The sequence below is a fragment of the Electrona antarctica genome, assembly GCF_951216825.1.
Source record: "Electrona antarctica genome assembly, chromosome: 1".
Classification (NCBI taxonomy): Eukaryota; Metazoa; Chordata; class Actinopteri; order Myctophiformes; family Myctophidae; genus Electrona; species Electrona antarctica.
In genome coordinates, this window is record NC_136806.1 from 50,953,502 (window position 1) to 50,971,273 (window position 17,772).

The 17,772-nt window shown below is 42.6% G+C and overlaps 1 protein-coding gene across 1 annotated transcript; it reads left to right on the forward strand.

Moving 5' to 3' along the window:
- Window positions 1-1,103: 1,103 nt before the first annotated feature.
- Window positions 1,104-17,760, forward strand: tex11 (testis expressed 11). The gene is made up of 29 exons (XM_079498039.1): window positions 1,104-1,179; window positions 3,032-3,144; window positions 3,804-3,888; window positions 4,080-4,159; window positions 4,658-4,738; window positions 5,219-5,332; window positions 5,582-5,662; window positions 5,768-5,853; window positions 5,951-6,008; window positions 6,118-6,213; window positions 6,321-6,402; window positions 6,550-6,628; window positions 6,813-6,964; window positions 7,437-7,522; window positions 7,817-7,954; window positions 8,874-8,976; window positions 9,107-9,231; window positions 10,015-10,100; window positions 11,216-11,269; window positions 11,941-11,981; window positions 12,213-12,299; window positions 12,465-12,535; window positions 12,837-12,950; window positions 13,392-13,467; window positions 13,785-13,934; window positions 14,273-14,381; window positions 14,530-14,650; window positions 16,273-16,440; window positions 17,460-17,760. The coding sequence occupies exons 1-29, from the start codon at window positions 1,152-1,154 to the stop codon at window positions 17,529-17,531; spliced, it is 2,736 nt and encodes a 911-aa protein (XP_079354165.1). The 5' UTR covers window positions 1,104-1,151; the 3' UTR covers window positions 17,532-17,760.
- The last annotated feature ends 12 nt before the right edge of the window (window positions 17,761-17,772 follow it).

A 17,772-nucleotide genomic window follows, 5' to 3' on the forward strand; every position in this document is an offset into this window, starting at 1 on the left:
CAGCACTCAAAACTTAAATATAACTGTGTAAACTTACAAACAAACTGAACCACCGACCACGCACGGTCGAAAACTGTGTCGTCTTCCCCTGTCGCACCTGAGTGCCATAAAGGGTTTCCATGACAACCACGCACCACTCCGACTGACTGATTGACATACGTCATCATTTAGGAAGGACACATCATTCCATCATTAATTTTTTTAATAAATAAAACAAAATAAACAAAAAGCATGTTTGGCTCCATCAACCAAGTTTAGGCCTCAGCCTCACCCTGAATAACTGCGTTTCTCCACCCACATGAATGGTTCAAGGAAGTGGTTCTCAAAGTGGGGGTTTGAGGGTTGCTCGAGGGCTTTCCAAATGGACCCCTACATGACTGTAACTATATGAGTGTTATGGGGGTCCTAAAAGTTTGAGAGCCACCAAGTCCAAAATAATTGATTATCGCAGGCGCGCACACACGCACACACACACACACACACACACACACACACACACACACACACACACACACACACACACACACACACACACGGGTATCAATGTGTTGATACTAGTCAACTGTGAGTGAAATGAAATGAAATGAAATGAAATCTATATTTACCCAGGGTATCTGGGCTAAGCTCAAGAACTTGTTTCCAGCCAGGCCCTGCTCATAGAACACATTTCATCGTAGTGGTTGATGCCTTGTTCAAGGGCATTTCAGCGGTGGTAATTTTAACGTGTCGGACGGCTGGTTCGAACTGGGAACCTTCCGGTATCTAGACCGCGCCGCTATCTGTTCGGCCACCGCTGCCACGCTGCCACGCTGCCACCGTGGACGCCCAATAAAGCACTACGCTTGTTTAACAAGATTCTCCACCATATGTTCAATTCATCATAAAACTTGACATTTAAATAGCTGATAGTGTGTGAGAACTACTGATTTAGAATAATCTTTGTATACTAGTCTATGCTTATAATAAGCAGACTTGGCAACATTGGTGTCCGGTCCTGTCCAGTCCGCTGTAACATATCGCGAGGCTTCTCCCTTCATTCTGCGCGCCAATCTATGGCCAACATCAATGAATCATCGGCACGAGCGTCTCTGAAAGCTGTGCGTCTTAATTAACAGCTGCGTGCCTTCCTTCACTTTAAAACAAGAGGAAACATGGAGAACTTCGTCTCAAATGTGAAATGTATGTAGTTCTCGGTGAAAATGTTGTGAAAAATTGTTTCTCAATCAGTGACAGATTCAACCTGTAATGTAAAAGGTGTTAGCATTTATTTGCATAATATTAACATTGTATAATTCGTAGCCAACTTTTCCGACCAGCTGGTATGCTATAGCCTAGCTTAAAACGTGACAGCTAGCTAGCCAATGTGCTTTGAGTGGCTGCACGAGACTGGATTATACTACTAGACTTAATATTTAATAATGAATGTCTATACTATTACTATGTATGTATTGTCTATTTGTCTTACCATATAATAGTTTAAAAGTAGCCTACCCATAGTTTCAACTTGGGTGTATGACTGTAGGTCATAAAATAACATTATCTTTGTCCATGGCTGGTGATGTCTCTCTCTCTATATAGATGAGCACAAAAAGCCTATTCACCAGTAATTTGTTATCGTTTTAGAAGGCCTATGTGATTTTTCTTCTAACAAGGCCTGTTATTAAAGTTAACCCATGGTCCAGGCCAGGGTTTGGGCTTTAAATGCATAGCAGGGCCATGTCTTTTGATGGACATTTTTGTCAAAATTCTATTTTTGCCATGATGTACATACAAACAGAATGAGTAGAGAAACAATGGTGAGCTATAGCCCTAAATCAATGGTTCGCAAACTTTTTCACGTCAAGGACCCCTAAATTGACACTAATTAGCCCGCGGACCCCCATTGGAAGAGATATGCCAGGGACCCCCATAAGAGAAGATTTTAACGGCTCTAGCAGAGATTCTCAACCAGTTTAATTTCAAGGACCCCCAGTTTGACATGCATTAGTCCACGGACCCCCATTTAATGGCATTTCTATCTCTGGGACCCCCAATTCATATTGTAAAATCAATGTTAATTTAACTCTGAGAGTGTACAAATGGAACCAAACGGACCCGTTTGGTTCCATTTGTACACTCTCAGAGTTACAGACCCATAAGGGTCCATTTGGTTCAGAGTTACAGACCCATAAGGGTCCATTTGGTTCCAAATCTATCATTTAGCTGGGGACCCCCTGGAACTCCCTCAAGGACCCCTGGGGGTCCCCGGACCCCACTTTGGGAACCACTGCCCTAAATTACCAGGTAATTTACAGGTCTGAGGTCTGTAACTCTTGAGTGTCTACAAATGGACCCAGACGCTTTCAGATGGGGGTCCGTTTGAGAACCACGTACTGTCCTTCTTGTGGACTCATAATGTGCCATAAATATATAGTGTCAGTGTCATAGCAAATCAGTGTCATACATAGAAAACCTGGACACTGACCTTCAGTAACTGGGTCGTATAAAAAAGAAGACATTGATGCATAGATAAGACGTAGCAAAAGATTTACATTATATAATTGCTATTTATAGTCTACCGTCCTGCTCTGACTGTTATTGCGATTTCTGTCCACAGAGTGGATTACACACGGATTTGGACAATGTTCATGTAGACTCTGGAGTCTGGACAAAAAGCTTTCTTTGAGAACGTCTCCTTGAGGGACTGTAAGCGCTGGCCTCCCCCCACCCCCCTCCCCCCACACCCAGACACATTTCATGGTCGTTAACATCATGAAGTCAGTCAATGTGAACAGATATAGCTACTAGGTATGAATTGTTCAAGGTTCAAGGGACTTTATTGTCACATACGCTGGTTCCCAAGCTTTTTAGTTCAAGGCCCAAAAGAGAAATTAGACGTTATTTTTTAAGGAAGTACAGCAACTATCAATAATGTTGACAACTTGCGGAAAGAGAACCAGAAGAGGGCGACACAAACAATCTGTCTTTACCACTGACATAATGGTCAATTAGTTGCAGTAAATAGTAACTTTCTTTTTTTAATCATACCCAGGCCTCACAAAAACCCTGCTCCAGGATCAGCAGATGTGCCACGATGAGGTGATAGGGAAGCTGTTCTCAGAAATCTCTGGCATTGACGACTTTCCAAAGCCATTGGATCCACAGGTACCAGTCTACTCTCACCCAGTGGTTCCCAAAGTGGGGTCCGGCCGTCCGGGGACCCCCAGGGGTCCTTGAGGGAGTTCCAGGGGGTCCCCAGTTAAATGATAGTTTGGAACCAAATGGACCCTTATGGGTCTGTAACTCAGAGTGTACACATGGAACCAAATTTGATTCCATTTGTACACTCTCAGAGTTAAATTAACTGATTTTACAATATAAATTGGCGGTCCCAGAGATAGAAATGCCATTAAATGGGGGACCGTAGCTTAATTCAGGTCAAACTGGGGTCCCTTGAAATGAAAATGGTTGAAAATCACTGCTAGAGCCATACAATTCTTCTCTAATGGTCCCTGCTCCTGGCATAGATTTTTCAAATGGGGGTCCGTGGGCTAATAAATGTCAATTAGGGGGTCCTTGGCATGAACAAGTTTGGGAACCGCTGCTCTAACCCAAATGACAAATGTGTCATTTATTTATATATAAATAAAGTTTTATTATGTTTCCCAGAAACCCTTGGCATTATAGAACAGTGGTTTACAACAGTGGTTCTCAAAAATAGCAGAAATACAAGCTCACAACGCATCTCTTCGTGCCGCACTGCAAGCTTGTACATCTGCTATTTTTGAACAAGTATTGTATATATATAATACTGTATATTGCAGCTTGAGGAGTGTGCCATCCAGCTTTGGAACTGGGCTGTTACGAAGCGTGTGGGCGCATTCATAAGTGAAAACCAGAAAGCCCAAGGTAAGTTTATTTTACCGTTGTTCTCACATGCAGGAATATGCATAACACTCAAGCTGTATTACTAACAAATGTTGATACTATGTATGTACACAGCAGTAGCAGTACATGCATACTGTAGTATAGGTGGTCAGGGTTGTTGTGTTGTATCACATTTAGAGTCATGTCTCTGTCATTGTTCCATCTCTTGTCAGTGCGTCATGTGGCATGTAGTCTGCTGCACTGCTGTGAGCCGGAGAATCCAACAGAGGGCGGTATCCGCAAGCAGATCTTGGTATGTGTGTCCACTGTCCACCTGATACATTTGACCCCAGTGGTGGAAAGTGGTGACAGGTTTGAGTTATTCTTTACTTTAGTATTTCAAATGTTCAATACTTTTACTTCTACTCCATTACATCTCAGGGTAAAACATTTTACTTTTTACTCCACTGCAATTATTTTGAAACCCTTCCTTAGTTTCTAGTTATTTTGTAGATTTTGATGATAAATACAAAATATACATTAACCACTTTTATACATTTTGAAAACTTGTGAAATGGGAGATTCTGCGAATCTTTAACTTTAAGTACAAGTATATTTTGATGCCAGTACCGTTGTAATTCTATTCCAAGTACATTTTGAATACCACAAACACAGGGTATTTCTACAATCTGGTAGGCTATTGATACTTTTACTCAAGTAACTATGGGTACTTCTTCCATCACTGGATAAAACCCATGTCTGAATAATTAATAATGGCCTTGCAATGTGTGACTTTGTCCAATCTGCACAGATGGCCAGCAAGACAGGAAGAACCTGGCTAGACTGTAAGAAGCCCCTGATAGCAGACAACTTCCTGAGTCTGGCTGTCAAGGTAAATATGAATGCTATTTTCAGCAAAGGGAAAAAAGGATACAGGATAGGTGCATGGGCACTAGGGTTATCTGGGCATGTCGATGTAAAATTGGCTATTTTGTCCAAAATGTAAAAGTAATCATTAGCAGACTTAATTTTATCTTTCATCTTCTTGTTTATGCCCCCAAAATAACTGGATATGCAGGTTTTGTAGCAATTTGTAGGACTTTTAGAAATATTAGACCTCAATTGTCGAATGTTTAAGCATGTGCTAATCATGTATAATTTTACTTTGCTTAAAACATTTTCCAAAATTATTATTATTATTTATTTTTGTCACATTCCTTGATGGCCCACCTATCAGGTTACAGAGAAAAAAAATAGTGGACCAATTACAGAGCCCAACCCCGGTCAAAAGTGGTTTAAGTGCTTAAAGAGCTTGTTGAAAAAAGGTTAATATTATGAAGTATATAAAGCACACATAAAACGATCCCCCCAGAACCTGGAAACGCTATACAGCCGGCTGATATCCAGAGGCAACGGAGGAGCCGACATGTCCAAAGGCGACGTGGAGAAGGATCTGCTCAGAGTCCTCTCCTACCAGGCAGAATCGGTGAGCTCCGGAGGATGTGTGGCGCATTGCACATGAAACACCTACAAACAACGTGAACATTTTGTTCTTGAGATATTTGGCAGCTCCGCAGTGATATTTTCACAGATGTGCAGGCAGCGTGACGACGCGTGAGAGCTATAAATTGAGTTGTGAATTAAATAATGACAAAAGGATGAAGTCGTCTAATATAGAAGTGTGCTGATTGATGTTGTTGTGCAAGTAGCTGAAGGTTTACTCCTCTCTTTGCAGGCCATAAGTCAGGGGAAGCAGCAGGAGGCGGTGGCCTGTATGCAGCGCTGTAAAGACATGTTGCAGCGGCTTCCCAAAGAGGTCAAAACATTAACTGATAACTACTACTATAAGTTTATTTATTTTTTCAATACTTGATTAACTGTTTTCCGCTTCTTTTCTTCTTTTTCCATTTGTATTTTATAGACTGGCTACCTCTCTCTCATGTGCTACAACTTCGGCGTAGACCTGTACAACATGCAAAAGTTTGAGGACAGCTCATTTTGGTTGAGGTATATAGGTTGCAATGTTTGACTTTCATGGAAAATGAATGGACAGTATAATGGTGATGCATGTTAAGTTCTTAGACAAAGTGCTTTCTTTTATCAGCCAGAGCTATGACATTGGGAAAATGTACAAGAGATACTCTGCTGGTGCTGAAGTTCAAGTAAGAGAAGGACACACATTTTAGTATTGTAAATGGCGAAACTACATCTAGCGTGAAGCTGAATACATGCATAATGTCTCCTAACCATAACTGCTTTCACGTATGTGAGGCCAAGGTCTTGAGACTCCTAGCAACGGTCTATTTCGAGTGGGACTGCCAGCGGTTTCAGGAGAAAGCTCTCAATGCCGTGAGCCTGGCTAATAAGGTGGGACACAAGCAGTCATTTTCCTGGGTGATCATTGTGTGTGTGTACAGATAGCAATTAAATCAAACTACAATATATGTCCTTGGTTACACACTGCAATTTGACAGGAGTGTATGAATCCTTCTGGGCTGTACCTGAGGGTCAGAATCCTGCTGAGGTGTGGAGCCACAGATGATCACATCAGAGCAGGTTAGCAATTATACGTACCAAGCTATTCAGACACGCACGCACGCACGCACGCACGCACGCACGCACGCACGCACGCGCACGCACGCACGCACGCACGCACACGAATGAATGTGGCAAAGCAGATAATTAAAGACGATTTACTTTCAGGAGTTTCTGAGATGCTGGATGCTGACGTCCCTTTAGAAGTGTGTCTGAGCACCGTCAAACTGCTCCTGTCTGAAGACAGGTAGAAACACCTAGCCGCCTTAAATTCTACTTTAATTTCACTACTTGTAGGCACGCACGCACGTCGCACGCACAGTGTCGCACATGCACACGCACACACGCACACACACCTCTCATATGCCTCCCTCATTGTAAAGATTCCGTCAAGAATAATAATAACAATAAGAATGTTGATATTTCCACAGAGAGACGCTGGCATTCGACTATCTGAGACGTGTGTCTCAGCACTTTGACTCGGCCCCTGGGCTGGCCACAGCCCTGGTTCTGCACATTGAGCTGCTGCTGCAGAGAGGCAAAGAGCTGCTGGGCAAGCAGAAGATAGAGGACGTCATCACCGGTACCTCGTTTCACATTTCAGTCACGATAAAAAAATAAAAAAGCAGATCTACAAGCTCATAGCTCATGAAGTGACTCATGAGCTTGTATACAATATATGCTATTTTTGATTAGCCAACCAATGTGCTATAAATATACACTGGTATATATGGCTTAAATCTAACATGACAAAAAAAAGGACATTACAACACTAATCGTTATGTCAATACAAGCAAGACTCATTACATTAGTATTATTCATATGATGGCATTAATCCTACATTGTAATTGGCATTCATTAGTCTTTTAACACTTGTCGACACTCTATACTTCCTTTGGGGCTTGAAATGCGAGGCTTCGGTAACCAAGAAAACGGGAACGAGTTTGTGTTTCAGGCAGCATTGAGCAGGGTCATTGATGCCACAGTTGAGGGCCGTGTTATGCATCCGTACACGACTATGCGCTGCTCTGGTTACCAACTGTTTCCATGCTCAGGCCACTACACTGGCAAACAGCTGACTCCTGAGGCCCTGACGAGGCTGCACCTCCTGCTGTGGGACAAAGCCTCCCATCACTTTGAGGTAGACAGAACGCTCAGTCCCTTTCACTTGACTATTATTTTAACACCACTGGTTCTATTCTAGTGTGTATGTTACATAACGTCTCTCTCTCTCTCTCTCTCTCTCTCTCTCTCTCTCTCTCTCTCTCTCTCTCTCTCTCTCTCTCTCTCTCTCTCTCTCTCTCTCTCTCTCTCTCTCTCTCTCTCTCTCTCTCTCTCTCTCTCTCTCTCTCTCTCTCTCTCTCTCTCTCTCTCTCTCTCTCTCTCTCTCTCTCTCTCTCTCTCTCTCTCTCTCTCTCTCTCTCTGCCTTCCCAGGCTAAGAACTACTCAGAGGCCCTGCAGTGGTACAACTACTCAATGAGTTTCTACAAGGCGGGTCAGATGGATCCAAATCTGGCCAAGCTGCAGAGGAATAGAGCCTCCTGCCTCCTGCACCTGCAGCAAGTGGAAAAGGTGAGGCAAATGTAGCCGCGCTGAAGTCTCACTTATAATAATAATAACTTTATTTATATAGCACTTTTTAAAACATGCGTTACAAAGTGCCTGAACAACAGTTAATGACATCACATAGCAGCGTAATAATACAAGATAAAAACTTATGGTTAACCAAACATCTGGAGTTCTCAACGGGAGTGAAAATTAAGGCCCGGCCCTAACTGGGACGGCCCAAGGCTCGGCCCGGCCTGACTAATTAGCATAATATTAGGCCCGAATCCCCCCCCCCCCTCCCCAAAAACAATACATATTTTTTTTTTTTGGAGGCCCGGCCCTACTAATTAGCATAAATTTTCGGCCCAGCCCGAAAACGTCTGGTCGGGTTCGGCAGAATTTGAGAACTCTACTTTCAGGTAGAAGAAAAGAAGAAAAGTATGGGAAATGACATGAAATCTTAGAAAGAGTAATAATAAAGCACGTCGATGAGCAAGTTCATCAGACAGCTCGAGTAAACACCTCCTCACTGAGTCAGGAGATGTGTTTGATGTGCAATGACAGTATTAGAGCAGTTTATTTAGATGCTACTGTAAGCTCACACTCATGCTATTTGCTGCCACCTTTGCCCCATCTGTGCTTTGTTCTTGCCCCCAAACATCACCCAGCATCATCCACACGTTGGTTATGTTTCACTTTAGCTCCTCGTGTGGATCGGTAGTTGATCATTCCCTCCCTGCTCTCATGTTCGCTGGGAGTGACGAGCATCAGCATCGGCAAAATTAAATCCGCCTTCATAGGAATTAAATATTTTGCCTTTATTAATTAATTTGTTGAACTATGAAAACAGCACGGTCCTGATTCCAGTTTGTAGGACTATACATTTTGTGGTATGTGTACCGACACGTTGCATGTAACAGCATGTGTACTTGTCTGTTGTCAGGCCAAAGAAGCGATCAAGGAGGCAGAGAGATGTGATCCCAACAGCATTTTCACCCAGTTCAGTATTTACAAGATTGCAGTGCAAGAGAACAATTCAGAGAAAGGTACAGAATCACAGCTATGCTTGTCAATTATTAATAAATGTACCGCATTATGCAAATGTGCTTAGTCCCACAATAGCTAGAATCTCAGCACTTTAGTTTGATGAGATTGGGTTTTTGTTTGCACCACCAGCTGCAGAGGCAGTGACAGCCATGGGGCTTCTGTTCAAGAATCCTGTATCCAGCGAGGACAAACTGCTGGTGTCTGAGAACGCAGCCTCCAATCTGCTCAGCCTGGCTACACAGATTGCTTTAGAGGTAGAATTTCTTTTTTTTGTTGTTGCCTAGAATAGAATTCTCTTGACATTATGACGGAAAGATTATTATGTAGCCGTACCCCTCGCCGTCCTCTTACACAATAAGGATGTGACATTTCGGGATATGACTGCAATTGTAAAAACGGAAAGGTACAATTTGTGGAAAATCTGGAAAATGTCACGTCATGATTCATAGCTGTGACCGTGCTGTGCTTACCTGTGGTGCAGTGTTGTTTTTGGCAGCACATTTTGATTTTAGTTTTAGTCATTGTCTCTTGAATAGTTTTTATTTAGTTTTAGTCACATTTTAGTCACCGGGAATGTTTTAGTGTTAATCTAGTTTCAGTCAACTAAATATCATACGATTTTTGTCGACTAAATCTACAGTTGATTTAGTCAACTAAAATGTATTTTGGCGGGCCTTGATGCCGTCGTAATGACAGCATGATTTTACACTTGCTGAAAATCGTCTAAGATCGTCTATTTTCAGCATGCAACCAAGTGCTAACTAACTTCCCTTCCTAACATTTTAATCTAGTTTTTATTTGTTGACTTGTTGAAATTGACAATATATTTAGTCCTAGTTTTAGTCATCGTAGCTTAGTTTTCATTTAGTTTCAATTTAGTTTTTGTCAGTGGAAAAAGGTAGTCGACGAACATTTTTCGTCTTAGTTTTAGTCGACGAAATCAACACTGCTGTGGTGGTGGTGGTGGTGAATGGAGGATGATGATGATGATGATGATGATGATGATGATGATGCATGGTTTCCCTCCCCTCTGCTAGAATGAACAGGAGGAAACGGCCATGAAGGCCCTGGAGGTTTTGAGTCAAAACTCCAGGGATGACACTCAGGTCCTGACGGCCCTCAGGTCTGTAACAACAGGAACATCTGCCAGTGTCGTCCCATGCAGCCTATAGTGTTGATTTTGACAGAACATTTTGATTTAGTTTTAGTCTTCCACTTGGTTTTAGTCACATTTTAGTCATCTGAAATGTTTTAGTGTTAGTCTAGTTTTGCTCGACTAAATAGCATAAGATTTCAGTGGACTACAGCTGATTTAGTCGACTAAAATGTATTTTGGTGGGCCTTGATGGCGTGCGTCGTAAAAGCTGATTTTACACTTGGTTGCGTGCTGAAAATAGCAGATCTACAAGCATAAAATAACTTGTCTTTTCGTTCTACTGGATCTCTTCTCCACTAGTGCCTCCCTAACATTTTTGTCTAGTTTTTTTTGTTGACGAAATTGTCAGTATATTTAGTAATAGTTTTAGTCATCATAGCTTAGTTTTCATTTTTATTTAGTTTTTGTCAGTGAAAAAGCAACGAACATTTTTCGTCATAGTTTTAGTCAACGAAAACAGACTGGGGTCCACACTGTAACCTAATGTATACAGGACGTTGCGCAACAAAAATATGAGTTCTACAAGCTACACACATTGCACTGTGATGGGTTCTTAGCTTGTAGATCCGTTCTTTTTGTCACGTGACTCCTTCGCTCGAATCTGTATAGGGGCATTGATAGCAAACATGTGTAAGCGAAGCACCTCATTATTGCACCATAATGATTAATATAGGCCTGGAAATGGGGTAAAAGTTTTGAAAATTCACTGTAAAAATGTGTGGGAACCAGTGTTGATTTCGACAGATGTTCTACTTCTCCACTCGTCCCACTTATTTGTTGACGAAAGTGTCAATATATTTAGTCTTAGTTTTAAGTCATCATAGCTTAGGCTTTAATTTCGTTTTCCGCAGTGAAAAAAGGTAGTCAACAAACATTTTTCGTCATAGATTTAAAATCAACACTCAGTGGGAACCCTGACAGACTATCTATCAATAGACAGGTTTGGAGGTTTCCTCTCTGGTCCACTGACCTACATATTCCATGGTTTCCCCAGTGAAAGTGGGTCTCTCTTCTCTGTACTGTACAGTTAGTAGGTGAAAGAGAAGGAGGTCACACTCTTCATTCATCCTTTTTATTCGCAGGTGTTTGGTGCGACTCGTGCTCTCCACCATTGAAAAAGGAAGTGTCGAGAAGAGGTGAGCTAGGGCCAAAGACTAACTCGTTTATATGATGTTTTTACATAGTATAGTGCAGTGGTTCCCAAACCTTTTCATGTCAAGGACCCCCAGTTTAATGGCAGACGCCCATTTAATGGCATTTCTATCTCGGTCATTAGCCAAAAATATCAGATCTGCAAGCTCACAATGCTGCGCGGTGAGCTTGTAGATCAATTGTCTTGCATTGTAGAGGGAAGAAAGAGCACACCAAGTACCGAGCCAAAGGTCAAGTTTACGTATTGAGGATTTAACCCATTTTGACCTGAGATCAGATTGTAAAAATGTCTTCTACATCCAGACAGTTTTCTGAAAAATCTATGTTTCTATGTCAGTCGTTCTTTGATTTTTCAAAAATAGCAGACCTACAAGCTCATGAGCTTGTAGATCTGCTATTTTTCAATAGCTAAAGCACAACATAATGCTAACACCAAGAGGGGTTCCCGCCAAAAATGGGTTAAGTCGTTAATTTGAAAGTTTGAAAACACACATTTAACATGAATCCAATATGTAGTGGGGGGTCCCTGCTCCATCTCTCTCTCAGCTAAGGGGTCCTTGACCTGAAAAATGTTGAAGACCCCTACATAGACGACTTTTCACTTTAAAAAAGAAATACACTGACAAAAATCACATTTCTCCTTCATATACTGTAGTAATGCTTATCTGGACGATCTGCAGTCATACCTGAAAATGGGTGAGTGTTGTTTTGTGTTCGGTTTTTTTAAACAGTGGCACACAGTACTGAAGTAATTACGAGCACTGTATTTGAGTATCTGTACTTTACTAGAGTATAATACGTGTAGTCGAGTAATATTCTACCAAGACTCAATTACTGGAGTTGAGAATAGCATACTATTGCATGTCAACTTTGAGTGTTTCTCCTGGGTGTTTTCACTGCAGTGCATGTTGTTTACTGTCAATGCAGCTCTGCAGAAAATGGCTCAGTGCAGCCCGAGCCCTTGCGTGACTATTGAGCAGCGCGCGGAGGAGGCCAACTGGTTCAGGAAAATTGGTACATCGAGGTTGACTCATTCCTTTGTATCTGTCACTGATGTCACTCTGGCATTGGATGCTGCCTGAGCTACTCATTTCTTTCCAAAGTCATTCAATGCCGTCATTTGTTCATGAGTTAATTAATTCACCATTTCACCAGTTCATTTGTTTGTGTGTGTGTCAGCTTGGAACTCTGCTCTACAATGCGAGAGCAGTCCTGACAAAATGAGAGACTTCTTTGTGCTGTCTTACCAGGCAAGACCCTTTATTATCTTTGTCAGGCAAATTGATCTCCATTGCTGTAGAGATCAATAAAACCTCAACAGGGGTTTAAACAGCGCCTTAGATAAAGATAAAGAGACGTGTAGGATTTGTGCATTTTTTTTAACACTAACTCACTGCATGCATGTGTAATGTACATACACAGTACTGTACATGCACACATTCTCTGTGTAACATCTCATGCATGCACATCAGGTGTATGTATTCATGTGTTTATGCATGTCTGTATCTTACCTTTATTTATGGTCCATTTATGGTCTTTATGAACTCCCAGCTGTCTCAGCTGTGTCCTCCCGACCGTGCATTGCTCATGGGCCAGAAGACCTGTCTGCTCATGGCTGCCGCGGCCTCTCTGGAGCTCTCCAGAAAGTCTCCCCACTCTGCTCAGGTGTGTCACTCAGTCTCTCTCCCACACAATGGGACTCCTTGGTGTCGCCCAGGTTGCGCCTAAACCGTACCATTTTACTTCACAAAAACTGTGCCTAAAGTATCCTAACCTTAACCCTAACCTCACAAATACTATGGTCTAACCTTAAGCCTAACATCAGAAATTATACCTAAAACACCGGGAATGGAGGCTCTCCCACCACACGATAGCAGGAGGAGGGTGTCCTCCTCCCACCCTAACCACAGGTGCAGGTGAAGGGGCTGTGTGTGGGATCACAGGTGTGACAAACCAAGTTAATGCTGCTGCTGCTGCTGCTGTAGTTGTTTGTTTTTGAATCTGTTGCTTCTATGGAGCTAATGGCCACTAGATGGCAATGATGAACACAGTATGGTGGTTGTGCCTCTCTCTCTCTCTCTCTCTCTCTCTCTCCCCATCCTACAGAGCGAGCAGCTACTAACACAGGCCCTGGAACACATTCAACTCTGTTGGGAGGTCTGGAAGACTCTGAAAGCTTCAGGTATCATCATCACACCTCCCTCTCTAGCAAATACACTTCAGTATATGAGTTGTGATAAATGTGCAGAAGATATTATATACAGAAGAGTATCATTACATTTGCATTGCGATTTTGTTACAAATAGTGGTGTTATTATTATTATTATATGGTTCTTATTAATTTATATATATTTTTTAGGATAGTAATAATAATGTAGTTGTTTATGCTTGTCATGGGAGTTTATCTTATTTCTAATCGTTGGAGCACCTGATGCAAAACAGATTGTCAATGCGAATGAACAATAAAGTATTAACATCATAGATGACACCTACTTACAGGGAACTTCTCCAAGGACCCAACAGACACCTTGCTGTTCTTATACGAGTTCGAGGCTCGTGCCAAACTGAACGATCCCAAGGTCGAGACAGTGTTGGAATCTGTCCTGGAGCTTGAAACGGTTGAGAGCAAGGTGTTAGAAACTATTGCAGGTAAAGGAACACATTATTTGCTTAGCCTATCACACTAAGTCACTATATACATATGGTCTCTGTCTGGTGGAAACCTCATACCGGTATGTCCATGGATTCAAATGACAAAACAGGCAACAGTAGCAGATCTACAAGCTCAACACTCATCGGTTTGCGCTCGTGTTTCGAGCTTGTGGATCTGCTACTTTGTGTTTCAAAAAGAGAGATAAACCTTCCAGGGGAGGGACTGCCACACTCCAGGGAACAAAGACGGACAACTTACTGCATCATCAACTTATTTATTAGTACGACGCGTTTCGCCGTGTGCTTATATGTGTGTTATTTATTTGCTTGTGTAGCCCTGGCCATGGAACCTCCTGCCCACTTCCCCCAGCTGTGTAAGAAAGCCTTGAGGATCGCTGTGTCTCTGCACAAGAAACAACCCCAGGCTGACCAGGCCCACCTCAGGTACATCAGTACTTTGAACCAGTGCTTCTCAAACCTTTTCATGATATGACATTTTTGATATTTGTAATTTTTCCGGCCACGTATGTTGGTCCAGAGAAGTGGTAGTGGTCTGTGTTTCAGTGGGTGGTGTGTGTTGTTTCCATTGCAGCCAGTGCATCCACAGCCTGATCCAGCTGTCCCTGCCCAGCGGCGTGTCCGAGGTGGAGGCCCGCGGGCTGGACGAGGTGTGGGGCTACTACGAGGAGGCTCTGTCCATCATCTCCACTGCAGTGAGTCCAACACCAACCGTTCACTGCCTGCATGTTCGCCCCTCGTCCCCCACTCACCTGTGACAGAATGCCACGGTCACTATTTGCCTGCCTGCTGTTCTTCACACATAGCTTTTAAAAAAAAATATATGTTTTCAATTATTTTTAATATTTAAAGATTTGGGAATTATAATTGTATGTATTTATCTTCTAACCAAAATACCTATCTACGAGCTCACAACATGTCGTGGTGTGATGTGTTTTGAGCTAGTAGGTCGGCTACCTATTTTCCCAATCATCCCGAACCCTTTTTGGTGTTTCATTATGTTATACTTTAGCTATTGAAAAATAGCAGATCTACAAGCTCGTAGCGCGGCACCGAGCTTGTAGGTCTGCTATTTTTGAAAAATCGTGAAAATGTGTTGCAAATCTTTGAATATATATTCTTTCAGAGCGAACGTTTTTAACTCAAATCTTTGCTTCTGGGGGGTTCCTGGAACAACATATTTTCAGATGGGGGGGGTCAGCGGCCAATTACATATATATTTTTGGGGGTCCTTGACATGAAAATGTTTGAGAACGACTGACATAGAAACATGTTTTTTTTTTCGGAAAACTGTCAGGATTTAGAAGTCATTTGTAGAATGGTCCTCAGGTCTAAATGGGTTAAAGGAGCCCTCAGACTATCAAGGCTTTAACCCATTCAGGCCTGACGTCGAAAAAAAATAAAAAATAAAAAGTTTTCTAAATCATGACAATTTTCGGAAAGATTTGAGGCACATTTTAACGATTTTTCAAAAATAGCAGACCTACAAGTTCATAGCGCGCCACTCGGTGGCGCGCTATGAGCTTGTAGATCTGCTATTTTTCAATAGCTAAATTATAACATAATGTTTAAAACACCAAAAGGGGTTAAACAATAACGTGACATGGATGCGTTCCAGGTCTCAAGGCATTAAGGTCCTTGCAGACTGGACACGTCTTTCGGAAAACTGCCGGAAAAACGCTGCTAAAATTCCAAAACACGCAGCAGTGTGCAGAGACCTTTACAGTACGTTATGGCCAATTCATATTTCCATTATTCATATCAAGCTGTTGGTTTGCTTATGCATTACATCAAAGCGAAATGATCAAAGACTAACGTGCTGTAAAGTAAGTAGATTGTTTGTGGCTGATGCTTTAAAGACCCACCCACCCCAAGCTGGAATAAAGGCCCATTTACAGTGGCTCAGTGGCAAAGGAGAGCTAGGCTACATTATTATTTTGCAAGTCTCACAAAAAAACTATTAACACAAGGTCTGACCCAAAAGTTGTAAGTCCTGTATAGGCCTACAGGACTTACAGGTGAATTTAATTTTGCCCAGTGCTCAGTCAATCAGACCTTGGAATTAATTCAATTGAGGTTAATTCAGTTAGGAGAGCCATGTGAAAATGATTGGTTTCTGCAGCATGACACACACGCACGTGCGCACACGCACACGCGCGCACACACACACACACACACACACACACACACACACACACACACACACACACACACACACACACACACACACACACACACACACACACACACGACTGGGGAGTTCTTCTCCCCAGTGCTTCTCTTGACTCCCTGATCTCTGGTTGTTGGATCCCCGTAGCCCCAGGGCTTCCCGGAGCTGGAGATCCTGTGGTTGCTGACTCGAGCCTGGAACACTGGCATCCTGCTGTACAGCTTGGCCCAGTACCCCGAGGCCGAGAAGTGGTGTGGCCTGGGCATGAGCTTCCTCCGCCACCTTGGCTCCCTGCAGGAGAGCTACCAGACACAGGTACGGTATAGACGACCATGGATAGCAGGTGGAGTGGGCGGGAAGGGGTGAGCGAAGTGGGCCGGGAGAGGTGCGGTGGCAGTGAAGCGTGGCAGTGTGAGTGACTCATCCCTCTAGAATCTAGATAGATAGGTAAATATGCGAGAGGGCCTCAGCACACACAGATCAGATGTCCTATTTTGAAATACAAAACGGCTTAGCTGTAGACGTGAGGTTTTTGCCTGTGTTAGTGTGGAATAGATCCTGAGGGCCGTTCAGTCAGCATAGCAACAGTACTGCAGTAGGCATGAAACACAGTGGAGATACACAAAATAAATAGTACATAATATGATTACAAAAAGAAAAGAAAAGACTTACCCCCAAAAATATTTTTTTCTATCAATTACTACACCCCATGGAGACTTGAATTCATGGTTTGGATGGTGGAATTTCTTTGTTTTTTTCTAAGCCAATAATTTGATGACCAGCAGTGGTTCCTATGGAGACACAAAGGGGGCAGCGGTGGCTCAGGGGTAGAGTGGCTGGATGGTAACCGCAAGGTTGCCAGCTCAAACCCGGGCTCCCCCAGAGTTAGTGTCAAAGTGTCCTTGAGCAAGACACTGAACCCCTAATTGCTCCTGATGTGCTGGTTGGTGCCCTGCATGTGTGTGTATGTGTGTGTGTGAATGGGTGAATTGATGCACAGTCTATGTAAAGCGCCTTGGATAAAGGTACTATATAAATGCACCATTTACAAAGAGTCCTTTGTGTCTCCTACCGGAAGCACAGCCAGTGATCAAATTATTGGCATAGGAATGTGACAAACAAAAACAAAACTCAGTGAATTCAAGGCTTCATGGGGTTGTTGTAATTGATAGAAAATAAGTAATTATTTGGGTGAACTACCCCTTTAAAGTCTGGCCTTACTGGCCATCTGCAGTTGGACTGGTATGGTTTGAATAATGTATGAACCATGGGTAGTATCATGTACCATATGACCTGTAGTATGACCTGTCTGGGTTGATGTCGTCCCTCTACAGATGTCCGGTCTCTACAGTGACGTGTTGGACAGGTTAGACAAAGCCAAGAAGAACCTCATCAAGGAGGAATAACCAGACTGGGTGACGTGTGTTGTCAGTTATGAGAACACACACTATACTACTACAAATGTAGCTCCAGAAACACAGCATTTTTGTGTGTCCATTTCTGCTTTCTTCTGCCCCAACTGTTTGGATGTGAGTTCTAATTTTGACATCAATGATGTTTTGAAGGTGACCTTGAATTCATTGTTCTATTCTTTTTTTGTTAAGACATCACGAATGTTAGGGAAATGAATACCTGTGCCACATAAAC